The following is a 23,195-nucleotide window of genomic DNA, read 5'->3' as shown; positions in this document are numbered from 1 at the left end:
AACAGGAGCTCACCCTGTTGTGGGGATTCGAACCGCCGACCTTCTGATCAGCAAGTCCTAGGCTCTGTGGTTTAACCCACAGCGCCACCTGCATCCCTTAAGCATCTGGGTAGGCTTGCCTAAACAATAATGTTTTCAGCGGGTACCGAATAGCTTGGCTATCAACCATCTTGAATACAGGATAGGGTCCCCTTACCTGCTTCTCCAATGGTTCAAGTTGTAAAGCTGTATTTTCAATGGCACTTTAAAGGGATTTGTCCTTTCAGGGGAGGCAGGGAATGTGCTTACAAGTTAGGGGGAAAATCTCAAAGTAAAAGAGAGAACATAAGGTGTTAATGTGCCATGTATTTTTAATAATGCAGCCTTTTGAGCATATGGCTGTGTTGCAACCATTTAATAAACGAACAACTCTTTGGGCTTCAGAGGTGTGGAACTTCAAAGTATCCTCAAGGTGGCGATAAATCATCGTATCTATGCCCCACTGAACTCACTTTTAGTGGCAAAATGTGAGACGAAGTTAAGGCTGTTTACAAAAAGGAAAAGACGATAGCCTGCGTTGAATGCTCTGTGTTCTTTTCAGATATGCTTCATTTAACAAAAATGCAGTGTTTGACCTTCAGATTATTCTACTTGGTGGTGGAAAGTTAAGAGTGTTGAAAGTTTTAGTATGCGGTCTTCCATAACTGGTTGATTTTTTTTTTTTTTAAAGTATATGTTCAAAATCACATTTCAGTACTTTTTCTCTCTGATATTGCCGCTGTCACTTCTGCTGTTGCCAGCTCAACAGCAAGGGCCACAACTGTGTTAACATGCTCTACAGAAGAGTAAAGATTCTTGCTCCCTGCCTGGAGCTGAGCTGAACTTTACGAGTGCAGCTGTTTTTGTTTTTTAAAGCAAATGATTGTGATGATGGGAAGCACTAAAAAAAAATCCACCTTGAAAATTGGGAGAGAGGCATGGTGAATTTTAGAGGGATTTGAGGGCTGGTCCCTATCAGAGAGGAATTTTGCAAGGTGGTTTTGGGAAAGAAAATGCCTTTGAAAGCAGGGATTGCACTAGTTAACAGTGATGGTAATCCTGGCTTTCAAAGGATCTCCCCGGTTAGGTGGAAAAGAGTATATCCCATTCCATCTCAGCAGGCTGAAAAAAGTCCTTTGAAAGTCAGGACCACACTTGTTGTTACTGGCACACTGTTTGTTTTCAGGAGCTTTCTCTTGGCTCCTCAGCCACCTTATAAAGTTATGTAACTGGTATGGACCAAGCCTGCCTCATCTCTGAAATTTGCCCCATCTCCAAAAAAGTGGCATAATAAAGAGGACAGTGGTTTAGAAAAACTCTGGCGATTGGATTTGACACAGCACTGCCGCTAATTTATTTATGTTTATAAAAAGATTTATATGCTGCCCCAAGGTGGCTCACATCATAAAAACATAAGGAGAAAAATTTGAATAATCAGGGCTGATAAAAGGAGTGACATTTACTGCTCATTATAAAGGCCGATTAAAACAAATAAGAGACTATCGTAACAACTAATATAGCTATATTCTGCAAAATACCTTTCGTGCCGGGCGGGGGCAGATTTAAGAGAAGGCTGCTCAAAAAAGGAAGTTTCTTAAAACCATTTAAAAAACCACAGTTAAAGGCTATGCCCATCCCTGAGGGCAGTTGTTTCCACAACCTGGGTGCCACCACAGAAAAGGCCCTTTCTCTCAAGCTTACTAACCAAATTCACATCACACGCTGCCACATGAGCAGGGCCTCTTGAGACACATTTCAAAGCTGGGCAAGTTTGTGTCTTTGCCGATAGTCCTCTAAACAACCCTCTCCCAAAATTTTTAAGCTTTAAAGGTTAAAACCTGCGCTTTGAATTGTTCGCAGAAATACCTCATAAAGCTATTATGTTTCATGACTGATCCTATCATTCTTTTGAGTTGGTTCTTATCTCCTACAGCCTTGTTGGGGTGTGTGTGTGTTTCTTTTAAGTTAACACATTATGGGCTGAGGCTGACTTCATCATCATTGTCATTTAATTTGTATGCTGCCTTTCCATAGTTAAAAACCATGTTCAAGGCGGCTTACAACACAAAACATAATAAAAGTAGTCATAAACAGGCAATAAATAAAACACAGTAAAAAGTACACATTATAAGATCTAAAAATAAAGATACAAAAATATGTATAAATAACTGCAACAACCACCACCACAACAACAACAAAACAGTGAAAGCCCCTAAACAATACTCCAGCCAAAGAGTGTATTCAGCAGCCTTAGCTTTTGTAGCTGGAGTCAGTCCGGGTCCCGCCGTGCCAAGCCAAGTGGAAAAGGCATGGAGCAGGTCTTCCAGGACTCACACCCAAGATGTCTTTCTCAAGATAACTTGAGAGGCCTCTGAGTAATAAAAATAAGCCAAAAGACACAAAGAAATATAATGTTTTTTACAATCATATATCTAGCCATTTGCCTTCTAGGTGATTGGGCTGGGAAGGCCAGGATTGGTTGCACTATAAATCAAGAACTAGAGTTTTAAATTAGTGTTAAAAAGGAAGTTGGGCTAGTGCAGAAGATTAACAGAAGGATGACTTCAGTGACTGTGGGAGAAAGATGATTTTGACAGAGGCTCTGCGTATTGTCTGAAGGTGGGAGATGACTGACAAGAGGGAGTAGCTTTTGAAAGTGTACTTTCTAAAAGATGCTGTGGGGGGGGGATATAATGTGCCAGTTCTTCCTAAGTGAAAATAACAGCAGTCACAAAGGGTTGTATCTAAAGGCATTCATGCAGATGAAATTGTACATAAAAAGAAGGTGAGAAAAATCCACAATGGAAGCATAACAGTGCATTCATCAGCTTGTTTATGAAACTTGTTGGATTTCTTGGTGATAAATACCACCTGTGAAGCATTAAGGAGATTTATTTACTGATCCTAGAACACATTTGGAAAACTTGAGCTTTTGTGGAAATCTATACCAAGTACAGGACATGCAAAGACTTCCCATTATTACATTTGGCTATTTTTAGCAGCGGATACTTGCTCCTCATGCAACTGCAGCTACTTCATGAAATATTTAAGTGCTTTTGTCCAGGTTTTGCAAAATAGTTTAACTGCTAGGTAAAAATAGGTAACTGATTGTCTGGATCTATTTCAGCCTGGCTTCAGGCCCAGTCAGGGCACTGAAACTGCCTTGGCCCGCCCTGGCTGATGACATTTGTCATCAAAGAGCGATGTGGGGAGTGTACTTCTGCTCATTCTGCTTGATGTTTTGGCACTTTTTGACCACAATATCCTTCTGGAGTAGCTCAAGAAAGTGAAAGTTGGGGGCACTGTACTTTAATGGTTCTGCTTCTGCCTCTAGAGCCATTTCCAGAAAGTACGGTAGTTATTGGGGCCTCCTGTATGGCACTGTGAAAGTTGGAAATACAGGGGGTCAATCTTGTTCCCATGCTATTTAACTGTGTCTGAATCCACTGGGAGTGGTCATAAGGAGATGAGGAGTTAGGTGTTACCAATATTTAATTATACCCACCTCTGTCATTCTGTTCCATCTGAATCATGAGGCAGTTGAGGTCGACTCACTAGAAGTAATGGATGTAACTTAGCCATGTTCATTAATTTCAGTGGGTATACTCTGAGTAAAACTTAGTTGAATACCACCCTGAGACTTGAAGACTTTTATCACAAAAGAGGCTCCCTCCCAAGTTACATACTGATTAGTTCCTTATAATATAAAGCTTTCCCCCCCGGTCAGTCTCCAATATTTCATGCTTTTTGTAAGGACTTTACATAGCGTTCTCTAATATTAGACTACAGATAATATACTGAGGCAGGTATCCTGTTAGTGCTGCCCAACAGATGGATGCCCAGGAATCTCTCCAGTTGCATCACTGATTCCATCTGTTCAGAATGAAGTCTGATAAAAGCTTTCTGGTATTCTGTTTTCATGGGAAATATCAGCATCAGTATGAAAATACAGTTGTTTTGGAACTGACAATCAATGCATAATAGCAGCCCTTTTCTGTTCAACTTTGTCAGTTTCTTCTCTGACATCTGATACTCTTTGTTTAAAGATGTTTCTGGCCACAAGTGAATTCGGAGCCTGCCCTGAAAATCCATACTGTTCTAGTAACTTGGAAAATTTCTGAAACCAGAAACTGCTCGGAGCTGGTGCCATCTGTTTCTTTAAGTCACGTCTTAGGAAGTCTATCTTCACCCATTTGAAATAATCTGCACCAATAATTAGATATCCTAACATGTGTTAGGCCAGAGATTGCCATAACACATAACTGTTCTTATTAAATAAGCAGGGGGAGATTTTAATACCCCAACTCACATGCAACCCCCCACCACCACCTTTGAACTCGTTCTGTTCTGATGATATTTGCAAAGCCCTCGATTTATGTGTCGAAAACAAACATTGGCAGCACTTTTGCTCTAAAGACGTTTAAGATGAGCATATTGATCACAGGTGCCTAAGCATTCATTTTTATTTTTATTTTTGCAAAGCCCAAGATCCCGAAGCAGAAAAAGCTGTTACAAGATAACATGATTTTATCTGTTCTAAGTCTATGTACTATTTGTATAACATTTTTTCCTCTTACCGTAGTAGACCACTAATTTGGATTTAGCACTATTAATGACTAGATCATTTTCTTTGCAGAAGGCAGTAAATAATATTCTCATAATGCCTTGCAGTGTTGAGGTCATATGTTTACGGGCATAGGGAGACCTTAGGAATATAGAAATACTGATTATGCAGCGCTGGAGCTAAATCATCATTATTTTTTAATCAAACTAAAATACAGCATTGTTGGACTCCTTTAAATGATCAGACCTAGACCTGTTTCAGCAATTTCACTTCTGCATAGATTTTTAAATCATTCTCTGGAACCCCCCCCCCTTTTTTTGCAGAAGAATAAAAGAGGATGTGATTAGGCATCTCTGCAGTCAACCAATATAGCAAATGTAGGAATAGACCTTAATTCCCTACAAACATTGTATAGATATTTCAGTAGCAACATCAGAGGAGTTTAATTCTAACAAATGTACAGTCTGGTATTAATAATTCTAAATTGTTTTTCTGTCACGAGGCGGCATACCACAAACTCTCACAAGTTAACTAATGTGAATTCCGACGCAGCCAAGGAAAGTATATTGTGAAACCACAGCAAAGCTATTCGTAAATGTCAACTGTTAAAGCTGAGGTATTTACTTGTGATGTAAAATGTCAACCTTTTGAAATCACCGTGGCAGTGGGGTTTGTTTTTGGTTTTTATTTTGGGTTTTTTTTAGGATTGTGCAAATATAAATGAAAATATGTGAAATTCCTGGGGCCACTGGAAGATACGATGGGGGCTGTATAATCTTTGGGGGGGTTGTATGTATTGTTTCATTGGTTTATAAACTGGTGTGGAAATATTTAGCATTATTCATATCTAGGTTCAGGTAGTGGGAGAGCTTTGAAATGCTTGCAATGTTTGCTTCCACAGTCCATTGGCTGCTTCCATGGCGTCAAATGCAGAGGGGATGGATTAATATGTGCCCATATCCTCTTCTTCATCCCACCCACTTCTGGCAACATTACATCCTTCCTTGGCCTCTAGCCAGGCACAGCCATGACCCCAATAATTCTGCACTGAGGCTACCCTGTTAGGTGGGATCTGCCGCCATGGGAAATTTAAGGGAGAGAACATTGTCTCAGCCACCCAGAGGGTTGTTGTTTGTTGTTTAGTCATGTCCGACTCTTCGTGACCCCATGGACCAGAGCACGCCAGGCACTCCTGTCTTCAACTGCCTCCCGCAGTTTGGTCAAACTCATGCTGGTAGCTTCGCGAACACTATCCAACCATCTCGTCCTCTGTCGTCCCCTTCTCCTTGTGCCCTCCATCTTTCCCAACATCAGGGTCTTTTCCAGGGAGTCTTCTCTTCTCATGAAGTGGCCAAAGTATTGGAGCCTCAGCTTCATGATCTGTCCAGAGGGTGCATGGTTCCAAACAATGTAACATTTTAAAATGGCAAATAAGAGGTGAATTAACCCGGCTCCTAGAAAGCATTTGCAGAGCTGCAGCACATAGAGACATGCCCCAGGATCAATGATTGATAGAAATTTACCATACGTGCATTCAGACAGTCTTGTAAAAAACAAGAAGTTCTAATTTTCCCTGCTACCCCATGACAAAGAGCGATAGCAAAAAGCTGTTGAGGGTTGATTAGTTAATTAGGACATGATTCTCCATTGCAACCTATACCTCTGCAAAAGAGGTGCTATCAGATCAAAACGGTAGCATTTGACACCGACTTCACATAGGTTGCTATGATTAGACGAGGTGCAGGCAGTTCAAAATCAGCTCAGGTGTTGCTACAGTGCTTTTAAAAGGTGGGGAATAAAGAGAGAAATATGGTCTGATAGTAAATGCGCCTGTGTGGGCGTGGATATGTATGGAAGTGTGTTGGACAAAGGTATGGAAGAAGGAACAATGGGAAAAGGAGAGACGTGTGAGAATGGATACCTTAATGTAAAATGAGTAAGATTTCAAGTTCCTAGACCAGCCTTCCCCAATCTGGTAGCCATCAAATGTTTTGCCCTACAGCCTGTGTTAACAGTTAAGTAAATATAGGATAGATTCAGTAATGCAGTGAAATAATCTAGATCTAGACTTCATGCATAACTTTGATTTCACTTCCTACTTGTTAACTTCAACTGCAGTGGTACCTTGGTTTAAGAACAGCTTAGTTTATGAACAACTTGGATTAAGAATGCTGCAAACCCAGAAGTAGGTGTTTTGGTTTGTGAACTTTGCCTTGGAAGCAGAACATGTTTCGCTTCCTGTTGAGTGTGTTCCATTTGTAAATTGAGTCCCCCACTGCTATGGGAAAGCACGCCTTGGTTTATGAATGCTTTGGTTTAAGAACATACTTCCGGAATGGATTAAATTTGTAAACCAAGGTACCACTGTACTAGTTAGCCTTTCTGAAGTGTAGGGGACTACAGTAACCTCTGTTAGTCTCTTCCATCTGTCCTTAATTTCCAGTTGGTGTCAATTTTGCATGTGTTCAGTCATGAATTTGTTTCCACATTAAACTGGTTTTTAAAATGAGGGAAAAAATCCATCCAAAAATTCATATTAAAATATGTGTTTTATCTCATTGAACATATTTCTAAACGATTTTATCCTAATATATATATATTAGGATATATATATATTGAGTCAAGGGCTGTATTGTTCCAGTCCATTGTGCCAGTTTGGGAGATGGGAATCAGGTCAGTTCACTTAAAATTGCAAACTGAATGAAATTCTCTTCCATTCCCTAGTTTAAATATAGTTCAGAGACAGGGTCTTCTTATCAGGCTAGTTGATTTACAGTCAGCACTCTCATCTCTCCTTTATAAAATGTTGGCAGAAGTAAAATGGAAGTGCTGTTTAGTAGCAAGGATAGTACGGTTTAAATGTCTGGGAAAACCCAGACATATGGCAACCCTAGTTTTATTGTACCCGAAGGTAATGGCTTGTGAATTTTGCATTGTTAACTACTGGTTTTTATTGTGTGTTTATCTTCCTTGTGCCTTTTGGGGGTCTGGTTGCTGCCATCATCATTCCGAACTGCATGGAACTGTCCATGCAGAAGTCTCTTGCTGTCTTGGAATGTGGGAATGTCTCTAACTCTCACAGCCATTTCTGCCTCATTACTTAGAAGTTCTACTTTTAAGAGTCCCAGTATGGCATCCCAATTACCCCAATGGCATTATCCAGAGCTTGGGCTGGGCGATAAAGTAATATACTGTCCCAAACCAGCTTGAAGTCCTTATTGTGATATCGGTTTCATAATTTTTGATCTCACAAATCATGAGAAGGGTGGGTGGGTGGGTGGGTGTGTACACTATGCAAAAATCACGTGGGGAAAACCATGAAGTCAGCCAAGACACAAATCTATGACGTATAATGAGTAATGCTACTTGATGCAAAAATTAACCAAACTGAAATAAATAGATGGGTGTAAGTATGATGTGATGGTGCTCCAAGGTGCTACTTCCTTCCCAGGTTCTATAACTGCTCTTGCTTGGTGTTTGTATGTGTATGTCAGTACACACACACACACACACACAACTCTGAAATTGTGCTGACTTTTGAGTGGCTTATGGTGCAGCAGATGAGAAGATGACCCAAGCCAACCCAGAATGCTCATTTTAATTAAGAAGCTTCACAGCCCATTTATTCTGAGCTCTTGAGAGATGAAAGGCTAGCTACTACAGCAGGAAACTAACCCTCTGAAGTTGTAACCGGGCCTCTAATGCACCTGTTCTGATTTTCATGGTGCACATTCTAGCTTTCTCAGTCATTTTAAGAAATGATAACAGCATAATCCTTCCTGTTCTGACTTTCATCATGAGAGGATTTAAAGCTTTAACTGTATTCCACAAATTCAGCAAAATAAAATAAAATGTGGCTATTGAATGCTTTGTGCTCTTTCTCTGCTGCTAACCTGAGCCCATGATTCTTTGGGGGATCTTAAGGGACTAAAGTATCTCATACATTTACCATAATTATTTTTTTATTTAAGCAGGATAAATTCCTTCAGCTTCCACATGGACAGGAAATAAAGAACTGCTACTGTATAAGAGTGTGTTAATATTCTGCTGAAGAACCAGCATTTTGTTTTATACTAGTCTAATAGCACTATATTTCATTTCAGCAGTTGAAAATGAAATTGTGCACATTGAAGTAGTATTGTTATTTATAGACATTACATGACACTTGATCTTATATTTAAGTGAGTGCTGAACTATTTAGTCTGTTGTATTGTTGCCATGGGCAAGAGATCATCTGTCAAGAGTAACTCCCTCACACATCTGACCTTACTCCCTCGTACCAATGCTTCACTATTTTTTCCAGTTCACTATTGAGTTGGCAATCAGCAGTACCATATGCTATTAATAAAACCTTGGCTGTGCCAAATATTGTCACCTTTAATTTTAAGGCTTTAAAATAGTGATCTAGAAAATCGAAATAGTAATAGTAGTAATATTTCATGGGAAATGCTGTGTTTGTATGTGAATAGGTGAAATTTTTTTTGCATGCATAAGGAGTGGTATTTCTTTATCCAGTTGAATATTTGTAAACATGTTTCTGAACATTGCAATGCTCAGTTGGGGTTCAGCTCAAGCAGGCCAGTTCTATCTCTTATCCCCTTGCCCTGGTTCTCCACCCCAGCTGACATGCAATATTCTGTAACTCCTGTTGACCACTCAGTCCTCATTGGGGTGTGTTTTGGAGGATCACCCCATTTGGTGGTGTGTGGGGTTTTTGGTACTTCTGAGAACATTGGTGCTTCCTAAAGCCTTTCAACACCTCTATCTTCAACACCTCTATTTTGTTTCTCAGTGGCCCGGCCCCACTTGGGTTCCTGTGGCTATTATGCAACATTATACAGAACACATCAGGTCACCATTTTCAAATGAGGAAAATGCCTCTTCCAAGGCCCTTTTTTTCTTGGTAATAGCTAACTAAAGGAAACAAGCCTTCTTTTATTAAAGTGCACTTCTGGTAACGTCCTAACATTCCTTGACATGCTTCATGAAAGTTTGCTTTTTTCAAACGCGCTTCTGTTTGTACTGCCTTTGTAAATGTGTCTGAAGGTAGCATATCATTCATCCCTCATTTGTTTGCTTAAAGTTTAATATCTATAGTGTTTCGCTTTTGAGTCACACTATGATTCAAATAATATGAATGCATAGCTGCTCTCAGACTGTCTGAAAACTCTGTTTTCAGATATAGGTAGTAACAAGATAATAAATCAAAAAAACTAGTTTTCACATTGTAATGTTAGACATATAGTGTCAATAACTTTGTGTTTCATCCAGATCCTCAATTGAAAGGGAGGGGTCGTACTAACATTTTATCCCAAATAAAATTGGATTGTTCATCATTCTTTACAGTGTCTTCATTATTTTTATGACGACCATATTTTTAAAATTCTGTCACCTCCCACTTCTTTTGCTAAAACACCCTGATTGGCAATAATCTGCACCTGATGAAAGTTCAAGATGTTTTTAAACATTGTTTCCTTGTCTTAAGCCTGTGTATTTGCAATTAAGTACTCATAGCCATACCATTTTTGGAAACTATCCATGAGTCTATTTTGAGCTACAACTTTTCAAGCTTTTTATTAAAGCATTTTAAAAAACTTTTTAAAGTGTGATTTTGTACATATATACTCAGAAATAAGCCCCATTGAGTTAAATGGCACTTATGTCCAGGTACCTGCACAGTTCTTTTTTTAAAAAAGAGATTTCATTAACAAATAAAATTTATACTATAACAAAAGATGAAAGATGACCTTTTAATAGAGAAATAAATTAATCTCACATACATAATCTCAAACCCTGTAACTACCCCCCCAGACACATTTTCCATTCATAGCTACCCTTTTCTTGAACTAATAGTTTGAGTATATGGTTCTTGGATTCCAAAAGAACTTTAGACATTTTGGATTCAGCAATGTATTTTTTAGATGGGTTTTGATGCTTTTTGCTGCTCTCAGCTGCTATGGGAAATGATGATGATGATGATGATGATGTTTTGCAACAACTCTCACCAGTATGGAGTAGCAGCCCCTGTGTTTGTTTGTTTGTTTTTTTGCTGTTCATGGCAACCATTTTTTGCTGGCACGCACAGCACTTTTATCATTATATGAGTACCAGGGCCACATTTTTCTTATTTACTAAATAAAGCACTGATAACAAACAATAAAATAGGATTGTAGCGTAAGAGCTCTTATTGCACTACAGTGGTACCTCGCAAGACGAATGCCTCGCAAGACGAAAAACGCGCAAGACGAAAGGGTTTTTCGGTTTTTGCATTGCTTCGCAAGACGATTTTCCCTATGGGCTTGCTTCGCAAGACGAAAACGTCTTGCGAGTTTGTTCCCTTTTTTCTTAAAGCCACTTGAAGAGGTGCAGTTGCGACAGACCATGCTTCGCAAGACGAAAAACATTGCAAGACGAAAAGACTCGCGGAACGAATTAATTTCGTCTTGCGAGGCACCACTGTATAACAAACCAATAACGGCTTATAGTTATGACCTGGAATAAACTACTTTGTAATTATAATAGTGCAGATTATACAATCTGTACTAATCATTACATATGCTATGCCTCAAAACTTATTTGAGGTTACTCATATTTATCATTGCAAGCATAGTTTATTATAAAGTTTTCCTTCCATTTTGTTTTATAGCAGCTGGAAGTGGATGGGCATCAGACAAGAGTGGAAGACCTGGAGCAACTGTGCCAAGTGAAAAAAATACAGCAGCACCACCTCTGCCAACAGATGAAGACACTTTGGTTCAGATGGCAGAGCATATTCCGGCAGGAAAGCGAACTCCGATGTGTGCTCATTGCAATCAAGTAATTAGGTTTGTAATTTCCCCCCTTTTAACATGAGTTGAAGGCTTTCTAATGGTTAATCTACAAGATTTTTACACCTGAGCATTCTTAGCCCATAGACAAGACCATTCCAGGTCTTCTCTTAAAAACCCCACAAACATTATAAATTATAAGTTTTACTAGCTGGTGTTTCTAGAACTCTACTTGAAACAGCTTGTATATATAGATATAGTTAATGTTTGTGTAATTAATATTAGAAAAAACAAAGTTGCACATTATTGAATGATAATTTGAATCTGAGAAGGAAGTTAGCATAAATATAAACTGCATATCATACACTCCCAGTAGCTATGGACACTTTTTGAAACTGTTTTTAGTGGCATTGGCACAAGGAGCAGGAGACACCAGAAGTGAAACTTAAAGCAAATAAGTATTCATTGCAATCAGACCCAGAAGGTAAACAAGGTGAAAAGCAAATAGCAGGTGATATGGAAATAAAACAAGAAATATGCAGTAGCAAATATTTCTTTGAAGGCCAGAACAGGTAAAATAAAACTAAACAATACCGCCTCTATCAAACTTAAATGGCAATTAAACAAACAATTGAATCATTGCTAGAACTATACTTACACAAGCTCCTTAGGAGTTTGACTGCTTCTGACAAGTCGTCTTCAAGTTCAACCCATGTAATAACAATGATTGACAGCCTGCAGTTTGCGCTCCAGCAATGCCTTCTGTAACAACCTTGTCAGTGACAGGTATCCCAAATCCCCAAGGCAGGTTACAGAGCTATTATTGTCTGCCTGGATTAGTCAATTCACATTGTAACTCTTAACTGTCGCCAGTCATCAAGAAGAAGAAGAGTTTGGATTTGATATCCCGCCTTTCACTCCCTTTAAGGAGTCTCAAAGCGGCTAACATTCTCCTTTCCCTTCCTCCCCCACAACAAACACTCTGTGAAGTGAGTGGGACTGAGAGACTTCAAAGAAGTGTGACTGGCCCAAGGTCACCCAGCAGCTGCATGTGGAAGAGCGGAGATGCGAACCCGGTTCCCCAGATTAGGAGTCTACCGCTCTTAACCACTACACCACACTGGCTCTCTCAAGTAAATGATGAAACCGTAGTGGTGTCAAAGAAAATGATTAGTCCACCCCTTCATATGACTTAGTTGAGCTGGCTCTTGCATGTTAAGTGGATCTGAGACTTTCATGAGTCCATAAGGAAAATTACGAGGAGACAAGCAATAACCGTACCTTGCCCCCAGTCTGAGAACTCTGGGCCAACCCAAGGAGGATCCATGAAGTCCTGTATTTGGATCACTAGTTCTCCATGATCAGTCGTATCAGAGAGCACAGAAAAACACAGGAGGATCAACAAAGCATAATTAATGCTAACAATATCTAGACTGAGAATTATAAAGTATATTGTATGGGTATGGATGCAATGTGTAATTGATGCCCGCAGTATCTGCAGGCAAATTATCCCAGTGCTTTATTCAGGAAATGAAAGGAAGCAGAAAACACCAGATGAGAAGGATATGCACTGAAGCCATCTGACAATACCTTAATCAATATATCATGTTCTCTGTACACTCTTGCACTACAGTGGTTTGGGAAACTTGTGATAGCCTTCAGGGTTGAGGTTTTAGCATAATTACAGTTCATGCCCTTTGGGGCAGTATTACCAATGAAAAGGTAAGCGCTGGATCAAGTGACATTCCACAGCACACCTGTTTTGCAGCCAAACTTCATTGTAGACTTGGTTACTTTACACTGAGACATAAAATAACCATGAAATGCCAGCTCCCAAAATTTAAGAGAGGCCACCTCATAACTTTTTAATTTCTTTTCTTAATTATTGATCAAGTTATCATCTAGTCATCATAGATACTTTCCTGGGCCTCGTTTTTTAAAAAAATCCTTCTTTTTGCATTGAAACCTAAGACAGATGACAAATTCAACGTAGCGCCGTGGCGATCGCTCTGTCAGTGCAAGCATTTCAGCTTCCCAGACAAAACAATATCCCCTTTCCTCACCCTGTGTGCTCTTCCATGGGTTCAGCCAGCCACCCCAGAGCCAGGTTTGGCAGGGTGCATTGCAGGGGGAGGGGGGGAAGGCCTATTGCATATGTACAAATCTACAAAATATTTGTAATGTAGATCTGATGGGGTGTTCTTTGACAGTACTCAAGTACTCATGCAACATGGCATGTCTTTGAATGTCAGAATAACTAAGTTAGCTATCACTTTCAAATCCATATTTTTATTAATGTATTTTTGTGTAGTTTACATGCAATCGTTTTTTTAAAAAGGGTTTTTGTGCTAAAACAAAGTACTTTATCATAGTCTTTGTCAGCTGCTAAAAAAGAGGGAGGGATCCCCCAAGATAAATAAGGAGTTAAGTGTTGCCTGTCACAGGAAATGAAAAAGCAATGCAGTATAAAAATGTGATTTTTATTTTTATAGTATCTTCATTTAACTCGAAGAAATCAGGCCAGAGTTGTTGCCTTTTGGTTACCGGAACAGAGCAAACAGTGACACTAACTTGATACACTCCAGCAATCTTTTCCCATCAGTGCCCTTTCAGTTACTGTAGTGTTTGAACAATACAAATTGAAGAAAGTGCTCACATTGGATGTGGAAACACTGGATATGGAAATATTGGATATTTTCATCCATGGGAGCACATCCATGTCTAAAAATTCTGAAAGTAATTCTGGTTCTGAGTATCTGACCACAACTATAGTAACAGAAAGCAATTTGAGTGCAGGAAGCAATCAGTGAAGCAGGCTTCAACTTCATCCAAACTGTTGTTATTCATTAATAAATGGAGACTACAAGGCATGTCCTATAAATGATTACAGTTCTTCTACTAGGGAAACATTTGAAGGAATTAGCACGGATCTTAAGCATGTACGTTCAGATGTAAGTTCTATTGATACTTCAAAGTGGTACAATGGACGGGGGAGAGACTGAAATTAGTACATTGACTGACAGCCAGTACTTAGCACTTATGTTTTTTTGGCCCGTGTTGCAATTCACTTTATGCTTTTCAGAGCATGAGTATTAAATTCTGGATCAGTGAAAGTAATGTTATAATCACTTTGTGGTCTTTTCTTGGTGTGATTCCATGCATTAAACATGGCACTTTTAACTGCAAAAGTCATACTGGAAGAAAACAGTTGCTTCCCCACCCCCTTAAATTGGGACTTTTGTACTGCTTTGAGCGGTTCACTTTGCAATGTCAAAACTGTAAAATCACAGCAGAAAACTTAAATATAACAAGTATAAAAAAAACCTGCTTGCTAAATGTAACAGGTGGTGTAAAAACACTTCCTCCCTTCCTACTTCATTAGCATCCAAGTCTATCATTTTAGAGCAGACAATTGGAAACTTGATTCCACCTGGGGCCAGAAGGACCTCTTCTGTGTTCCTAATGAGTCTGGTAAATTAGCCTTTGCTGACACAGTGAGAAGGGAGCACTTTGTTGTACATAAGGACTTGTATTGTTTGATCGCTACATAACTGAAAGGGCATTGATGTAAAAAGGTGCTTGTACAGAGGTTGGAGGGTATCGGGTTAGGTCAGTATTTGCACTGTTCAGGTAATCACATGGCAGCAGGGGGTGTCTATAGAATTCTGGACCGTCCTCTTAAAGCTTCATGGAGAACTGTAAAAAATAAATAAAACCCTTTGCAATAAGTTATAAAGTCACCAACAGGCCATAGATAGACAAAAATCAATTTTCTAAATGAAATAGCATGTCCTCTTTTTCTAGATGTTTGAATGGTTGTGCAAAAATGCAGAAGGAATTCTAGATTTGGCTGGTATTTAAAAGATAGCCTCCGTTCTTTGGCAGAGGAAACTGGTTAAACCAAAGACTTGTAAATAAATTTGATGCTGAAGTTGATGAAAAGGGGCTGCATACCACACACAGGACTGCTTCAAGAGTTTTCCATCGGATGGGCAGACTTCTCACGTGCATCCAGGAAATGACAGAGTCTGAAATTTAGCTTTCATCTTCCTCCAAAATTAAATTTATTCTTATTTTAGAAATGAGTATTAATTCCGCTTCAGGGTGAAGGGATAAAAAAATGCCTGGAGCTGTTTCATATTTGTTTAAAATGTAGTTTTACTTTCAACATTGCTTTACCTCACTTTTGAATCTTCAGTCGTTTACATTTTCAAATTCACCCTGGATTCATGTGCCTGTAATAATGGCATCTCCAGTGTGGTGCCCTCAGATACCCACTCACCCCCCTCGGTGCACCCCAAGGACTATTCCCTTCTAAATTTCTATTATTCAAAATTGAGAATTGGAGAGGTGTTTGTTGGGGGACGATATCTGTTTCTCAGGAGTGTCACCTGCTTCTTTTTCTCTGTGTTTTACTTGTTTCTTGTTGGAGTTTTGTGGGGAGGGGGAAGAATTCTGAGCATCACTTGTTTCATTCTGTGAAATAGGCATATCGTGGTGCTCCATTTAGATTTCTCAATGTGTCCCTGGCCCACAAAAGGTTGGCCATCCCTGTTGCATTATGCTTGCCCTTTTCACCAAACCGCATCATCATCATCATCATCATCATCATCATCATCATCATAATTTATTATTTATACCCTGCCTATCTGGCTGGGTTTCCCCAGCCACTCTGGGCAGGTTTTCCAACAAAATATTAAAATACAATAGTCCATCAGACATTAAAAGCTTCCTTAAATAGGGCTGCCTTCAAATGTCTTCCAGTATTCCATTCCAACATCTTCAGTTTTTAATTTCTTCAACAGTCTTGTCTTTTAAAAGATGCTAATTCAACACCTTTTCCTTGAAAAATGGATCATACCAGGGCAGGCATTCTTAGCAGAGTTAAATCTAACTTATTAAAACCTTTAAACTAGCTGTTGAAAATAATGCAATTACATTCCATTGTACCTTTTCATTCTCTCAGTAGATATAATTTTTTATATAAATCAGCTTTGCTTTTAAGGTATGTTATCGGCATGTACTTAACGTGAAAATTGTCCACGTTTCCCTGCTTCTAATTGCATAGCATTTGATGATTTTGTTTCTGTTCAAAACAGAGGGCCTTTCCTGGTGGCCTTGGGGAAATCTTGGCACCCAGAAGAGTTTAATTGCGCACACTGCAAAACCTCCATGGCTTACATTGGCTTTGTGGAAGAAAAGGGAGCTCTTTACTGTGAGGGCTGCTACGAGAAGTTCCTTGCCCCTGAATGTGCCCGATGCCAGAGGAAGATACTTGGGGTAAGTTGTCCTGTTAAAGTTTTGGACTAGATGTTGGAATCCTTAATGCTAGATCAGTTCAGAAGTATTGGGACATATGCAGACCTAACCGTGGAACCTCGTAACCACCTTTAAAAGACTGAGTTGCAGAAAGTCAGGAAACTCCTTCTCATGTACCTTATCCAGGGTTAAATAATACACTGGCAGTGGAAAGACTTTTTATCATGTCCCTGATTAGATTTAAGTTCAGAAAAGAATGGGCTGGAGGCTGTTGGGAACGATGCAATAGCCTACTTCATAATCTCTGAATTGTGATGATGATTAAAATGTGAATAATAATAATAATAATAATAATAATAATAATTTATACCCCACCCATCTAGCTGTGTTTCTCCAGCTGCTCTGGGCAGCCCCCAGCAGAATTAATGATGATGATAATAATAATAATAATAATAATAATAATAATAATAATAATAATAATGTGATAAAACATTCCCTAAACAGGGCTGCCTTCAGATGTCTTCTAAAAGACAGTCTTCTAAAAGACTTGACATCTGATGGGAGGGCATTCCACAGCCCTTCATCCAAAGATCACAACATAAAAATAAAAAAATGAGAACACAAAATACATAACAACACAGAAACAAACCAATATGTCTCTATGAAGCCTTTACTAATAATCTGTGAAATTTGTAATCATAATACCCTTGGTGGCGTTCTGCCTGAGATGCTTGTAAAAAAAGAAGCACCTGCTACCTAAAACATTTAGGTATGAAATTTATTCAGGGCAGAAAATTTGTTCAAATTATATGTTCAGATTCATAGGCATGGGGTGACCTGAACTCACCCGTCTCTTGCTCCCTTGTTATGATTCTCAGCCTACGAATGGCTGTAACTTCAGAAAATCTGGTTCAAGACCTACATTCCTCAGTGCTTTCTCCAGTTTCTTTCCTTCTTTCCTTTTTTCTTGTAAGAAAAAGGGTTTCTTCATGGTCAAGAGAACAGCAATCCATCTCATTCCAGTCCTATAGTGATCAACATGGTGTTGTTGGTTTTTTTTTGTCTCTCCTGCAACTAGGAAGTAATAAATGCCTTGAAACAAACCTGGCATGTTTCCTGCTTTGTGTGTGTGGCTTGTCACAAGCCCATACGCAACAACGTTTTCCATTTGGAGGATGGTGATCCCTACTGTGAGACAGGTGAGCATTTTACTTGACTCAGTATGTTTGTGTTAGTTACATCGGCATCATGTTTTTCCTCTATAAAACAAGATCCATCCCTTGCTGTTACCAGTACTTCAAACTTTTACACATGGAGCTTCTCTAGTTTGTCTTGTTTGTTTAAACCAGGCTTCCCCAACCTCAGCCCTCCAGATGTTTTGAGACTACAATTCCCAGCATCCCTGACCACTGGTCCTGCTAGCTAGGGATCATGGGAGTTGTAGGCCAAAAACATCTGTAGGGCTGAGATTGAGGAAGCCTGGTTTAAAGAAACAATTTATATACTGCTTAACTCCAATTGCCTCTAAGCAGTGTCTAAAAAAGACAATAGATTTAAAGGGTAAAAATCAGTTAAAACTATAAAATCAGATTTAAGTAAATTTGGAGTCCCTGATTGGGTAGGAAAAGTGTGGGGAAAATGGCACGTGGTTCATTTCTGTCATTATTTTGATTATCTGTATAGGGTTAGATCCAAAGGTTTCTTTCCTGTAATGGAAGAACTCTGTTTCTGATGGAGAAAGGGAAATAAGCAGCTGGTACTTTTGAGCTGTTTTTATTTAGCTGTTAGAAAAAACTGTACTTCATTAACCTGGACCTTGGTCATTAGTAACTGCTTAAGATGCTAGTGAGAATACTAAAGTAAGAATCCCAAAGTAACATGTTCACACATGTCTGAATTGGAATGTGTTTTGCAGAATTTCTTTTGATGTCAAACAATTTTGTTTTCCCTTGTGTTCTCCTCCCCCCCTTTGTTCTTTTAATAGTTCCCCTATTTTTATCATTAAAAATACAAAAATGTAGAATTAAAAATCACAATTGTTTCCTTTTCCTGTGTTTTTGAGTGGGTTAGTGGTAAGCTATCCCCCCCCCCAACAAGACATTGGATTGGCAAAACCAAGGAACTGTCTTTTTGGTACAGCATAACACATTGCTGTGTGAACCCAAGAGATGCCTCAAACTTGGCAGTAGCTAAGAGTAGATGGCGGTGTAAACCCTGGGAACGAACCTCAGTGGCATACAGAAAGAATAGTTAGATTAAGGCAGCAGTTTTGCACCCAGCAAGCCTTCAAGCTAGATTTCTCTGTGGAATCAGAGACTGGAAATTAGATGAACAAGCTTCAATACAGGACATCACTGACTTGTCCTTTGTAAATTTTCTGTGCACAGATTGCTTCAGGCTGCTGTTACCATGGTTAACGTAACAGGAGAAAAATCTTAGACTGTGTGTCTGGGGTTGAAAAGGAAGGAAAACAGAAGCTTTTCAATCTGCCCTGGCTACTGTTTTCTGTCTTCTGTAGAAAAGCTTGTAAACCTCTTGAAACTGTAAACAGCAGCCAAGTTAAATAGGCGTGCACCCATTTTCAGTATGATACTGTGAAATGGAGAGGACTTTTTCAGGTTTAAAATGAGCTCTATTTAAATAATAAGTTATACCAAACTTAGTAAACCCTTAAAGTTGTAGGAGTAGCATCCATATGATCTTAGGGAACTGAGTTGGTCACTGGGAGAAGGGCAATGAGAGTTATAGCCATATGCTGAGATTGCTTTTGTTGCAGGAATGTATTGTGTTAGATTCCTTGGAGAAAAATGGAAGGGTTTCCTTGCTGTCTGTTTCTGATTTGCTTATATGGATTCCATTTTTATTATTTAGTTTACTGTATTTTGAATACGTGAGATGCTTTGACAGTTCTCACAAATGAAAGGGAGGTATATGAATTTCCTAATGAATAAATAAAAATGGCCCTGGCAAATAAAGAGCCAGTGTGGTGTAGTGGTGAGGGTGTTGGACTAGGACCTGGGAGACCAAGGTTCAAATCCCCACTTGGCCATGAAGCTCCCCGGGTGACCTTGGGCCAGGCACTCAGCCTCTCAGCCTAACCTACCTCACAGGTCACAGAGTTGTTGTAAGGATTGAAGGGGGAATTGAGTTCTTTGAAGAAAAGGGTGGGATATAGATGAAAGGAAGGAAGGAAGGAAGGAAGGAAGGAAGGAAGGAAGGAAGGAAGGAAAATAAGTATTTCAATGCCACAATTCTGCAGAATTTCGTATTTCTGATGTGTCTCTCTTCTGTTAAGGAAAAACCATAGAGTGATAATCCAATTTATGTAGTACAAAGAGGAGACCCACTGAAAACAGGAAATACTCTAGCCCATTGGTTTCAGTCTCTCTACTCCAGGCATGACCAACATTGGGTGTCGCTTATGTAGTGGTGGAATGCCAAAGGGAAAAGGGATTATGTTCTTCATTCTTAAATCTTGGCATACCTTACCTATGGCGTGTGATTTGAGCACTTATGTACTTACCGTGACATTTATTCAGATTTAGTGTTTGTTGCAAGTTGAGACATTTTGTTCAGTGGCCACGTTTGTGTCTGCTTGCACAGATTACTATGGACTCTTTGGGACCATGTGCCATGGCTGTGAATTCCCCATTGAAGCTGGGGACAGGTTCCTGGAAGCCTTGGGCCACACTTGGCATGATACCTGCTTTGTGTGCTCAGTAAGTATAAAAACTTGGTTATCCATTGCAGCAACGCTATTGCCAGCCTGAATAAGATAGGAGTAACTTCTGAAATGCTCTTTTAATAGTGTTATCTTGCGTGCGTTATGGCTATTTCGTAATTGTTTGGAGAGCACTTTGCTATTGTGTAAAGCCGGCCTTTTTTGTTTTTTCGCTCCTTAAAGATATATTTGATGTGAATTTGTTTGACACTGTTTTCTTAAAACTCTTTAATCATTCAGATTTGTTCCCATCAGTTGCCAAACATACAAGTTTGTAGTCTTCTGTTTGAAGGGCTGTAGTTCAGTTGTAGAGCAGATTATCTGCATGCAGGTGCTTCCTACATTAATGGTTCCTAGATGGGCTTAAACCATGGAGATTCAATCCCCAACTCAAGTATAAAGCTCACTGGGTGCCCCTGAGCCCAGTCACTATCTCTGTGTTCATAGAGAACATAGGAGGATAAAAAAGGGAAGCCGGAGCCCATTTAGATTTTTCCTTGGGAGAAGAGCAGTACAAAAATACAAGTTGTATCCAACCCATTGTGAGCACAAGCTAGTGGCATTCGCCACACCATCCTTCCCACTGTAGCTCCTGGTTGTCCCAGAAAACCTCTCCTGAGACTGACCTTCCTAGGTGAAAGGTTATTGGTGGCTTCTAACAACAGTAGAACATTCACAGAGTAAAGCCATCACTGAATCAAATCAGTTCAATAGTGAATTCATTTTTCAAGTATGGATCTTTGCTGACAGCCACACACACATGAGAGAGACGCATCAGCAGCCTTGTGGGGGAAACCCAGTGTTTGCAAAAAGTATGCTTAGAAAGGAAGCATCCTAAGGTAGGGGACCCAAAAACTGTTTAGTAGAAAACTGAGCATCTTCAGTAGCCAAGGAATGCTGGTTTGGCTTAAATGGGAGGATAAAGGAATGGACATCCATAAAGAGAGCATGACTGGCTAGAGCCCTGAACAGGAGCACTCTACACCACAACATTTTGTTGCAGATTCCACTTGTATTTTACTAATGTTAAAAGCAAAACAAAAAAACAGACTAGTTCATTTAGAATTAAGCGTGATGAGCACCTAAAACACCTACATTGTTATTAACCGATGTGCTAATTTTTGAAACGAGAAACATTTCTGTCTTTTTAAATTTCATTTCAGGTGTGCTGTGAGAGTTTGGAAGGCCACACTTTTTTCTCCAAGAAGGACAAGCCCCTTTGCAAGAAACATGCCCACTCTGTGAACATCTGAGGCTCTGGGGGTTGCTGAATAATACATATTGAGAGGGAAAAAAAGTTCCTGGGTTTTGGTTTTCAGTAGGCTTACTGAAGTATTTATCTAGACTTTTTAATTGTAGAAGCAGAGATTGGGGTGGGGAAGGAATAAAGCTTATGACTGCTTCATGTAATACAACAAGGAGCATTTAGAGCCCTGCAGATGTTGCTGGACTCAAATTCTCATCATCCCTGACCATTGGCCACATTAGCTGAGATTGATGGAAATTGGAACCCAAGTATGTATGTTGTGTTATTACATAGCGATTTTATATGTTGTAACTGCCCTGAGAGTACAGGGTGGCATACGAATTTAATAAATAATAAAATAATAATAAGAACAGGGGAGGGGGCCACAGGTTCCCCACTCCTGATTTAAAATGACTTAGAGTAGTAATGTCAGACAAATGAAGATGGACACGCTCTCTTGGTGAGAGCAAACCTTTGGGACTTTGTGGGATGGGCTGTTTCGTTTTTCTTTTTAAGAAAGGGCAATATTATTTCAATCACACATTTTGTAGCTCAGCTTGCATTTGTATTTAAGTGCCACTAGTGGTAAACTAAAGGTGGGTTTGTTGCTGCTTCTTAGGTAGGAGAGAGAGGGAGGAGGTCCAATTTTAGATAATGAATCAGTTTAACTGGTATGTATCATATGCATTTCAGAAATATAACCAAGAACATGAAACTGTTTGGCACAAAAGGGAGTATTCGTTATTGTAGGTAATTAGGAAATTTGAAACTAAGCAATGTTAAGCCAATTCTTTTAGCTCCCACATTGTATAAATATTTGCCTTTTTGCATTCATTTTCTCCCTTAAAAGATGTGGGGGAAAGAGTTAACATGTTATTAACCAATTAATATGGCCATGCAGAGTATAACTTGTATAAGTGCAGAGGAAGAACATGCAATTTAATGTCATAAATATTTCTAGAAAATGACTGATGAATATTGGGGTGGGGTAAGTCTGATTTGGGTTACGTAAGATCACATCTTATACTTTCTTGTATATAATTTTACTTTATTGTGTGCACATATTTATTTATTGTGTGCACTTCTTTGGTGTAACAGAAAAGGGAAGGGTGAGGGATGAAACAATGTCAGCTTTCTTAGATGCAATACTCTCACTGCACTAGACCATAGTAAATCAAATAAAAATTAACATAATATTTTTTGCTGTGGTGTTAGGACATTGTGAATTATATAGATTTACCATTTAAACACAGGTGCTTGCTTGCTTGCTTGCTTGTCATAATTTGTAAATAGATACATGAATTAGTTGACGTTTGTCAGAGGTTCAGGAGCAGAAGAGATGGGAGTTACTGTCAGCGCTGCCCAAGGTCCCAGCTCACACAAGACCAACGCTGCTCCTTGCTCAAGTTTAAAAGTCTTTATTGAAGTTCAGTCTCATTTCTAGACGCGCAGCGCGCAACGCTACATCTATCCGTCAGACCGTAGAACTCCCATCTGAGTCTCCTCCCCCCTGACACCAGCTTAAGATTCTAGCCTTACTCCACCTCTTCCTCTGTTCCTTCTTTCTCTGGGTCTTTCTGCTAGTCGGAGTCTCAGCCCTCCGAGATTCTTCTGACGCTG

At 39.4% G+C, this 23,195-nt stretch overlaps 1 protein-coding gene across 7 annotated transcripts in view; it reads left to right on the top strand.

Moving 5' to 3' along the window:
• Positions 1-22,777, top strand: part of PDLIM5 (PDZ and LIM domain 5) — a 127,396-nt gene extending 104,619 nt beyond the window's left edge. For all 7 annotated transcript variants that reach the window (XM_053404041.1, XM_053404039.1, XM_053404042.1 and 4 more), the window contains 5 exons: positions 11,229-11,406; positions 16,449-16,629; positions 17,687-17,807; positions 20,212-20,327; positions 21,493-22,777. In XM_053404041.1, the coding sequence (XP_053260016.1) occupies positions 11,229-11,406; positions 16,449-16,629; positions 17,687-17,807; positions 20,212-20,327; positions 21,493-21,582 (686 nt within the window). In that variant the 3' untranslated portion in view covers positions 21,583-22,777. The remainder of the gene's footprint in view (positions 1-11,228; positions 11,407-16,448; positions 16,630-17,686; positions 17,808-20,211; positions 20,328-21,492) is intronic.
• Positions 22,778-23,195: the final 418 nt, after the last annotated feature.

The sequence above is a fragment of the Podarcis raffonei genome, chromosome 9, assembly GCF_027172205.1.
Source record: "Podarcis raffonei isolate rPodRaf1 chromosome 9, rPodRaf1.pri, whole genome shotgun sequence".
NCBI classification, from domain to species: Eukaryota; Metazoa; Chordata; class Lepidosauria; order Squamata; family Lacertidae; genus Podarcis; species Podarcis raffonei.
Note: the sequence above shows the minus strand (reverse complement) of the source record. Positions and strands in the feature narration are given on the sequence as shown.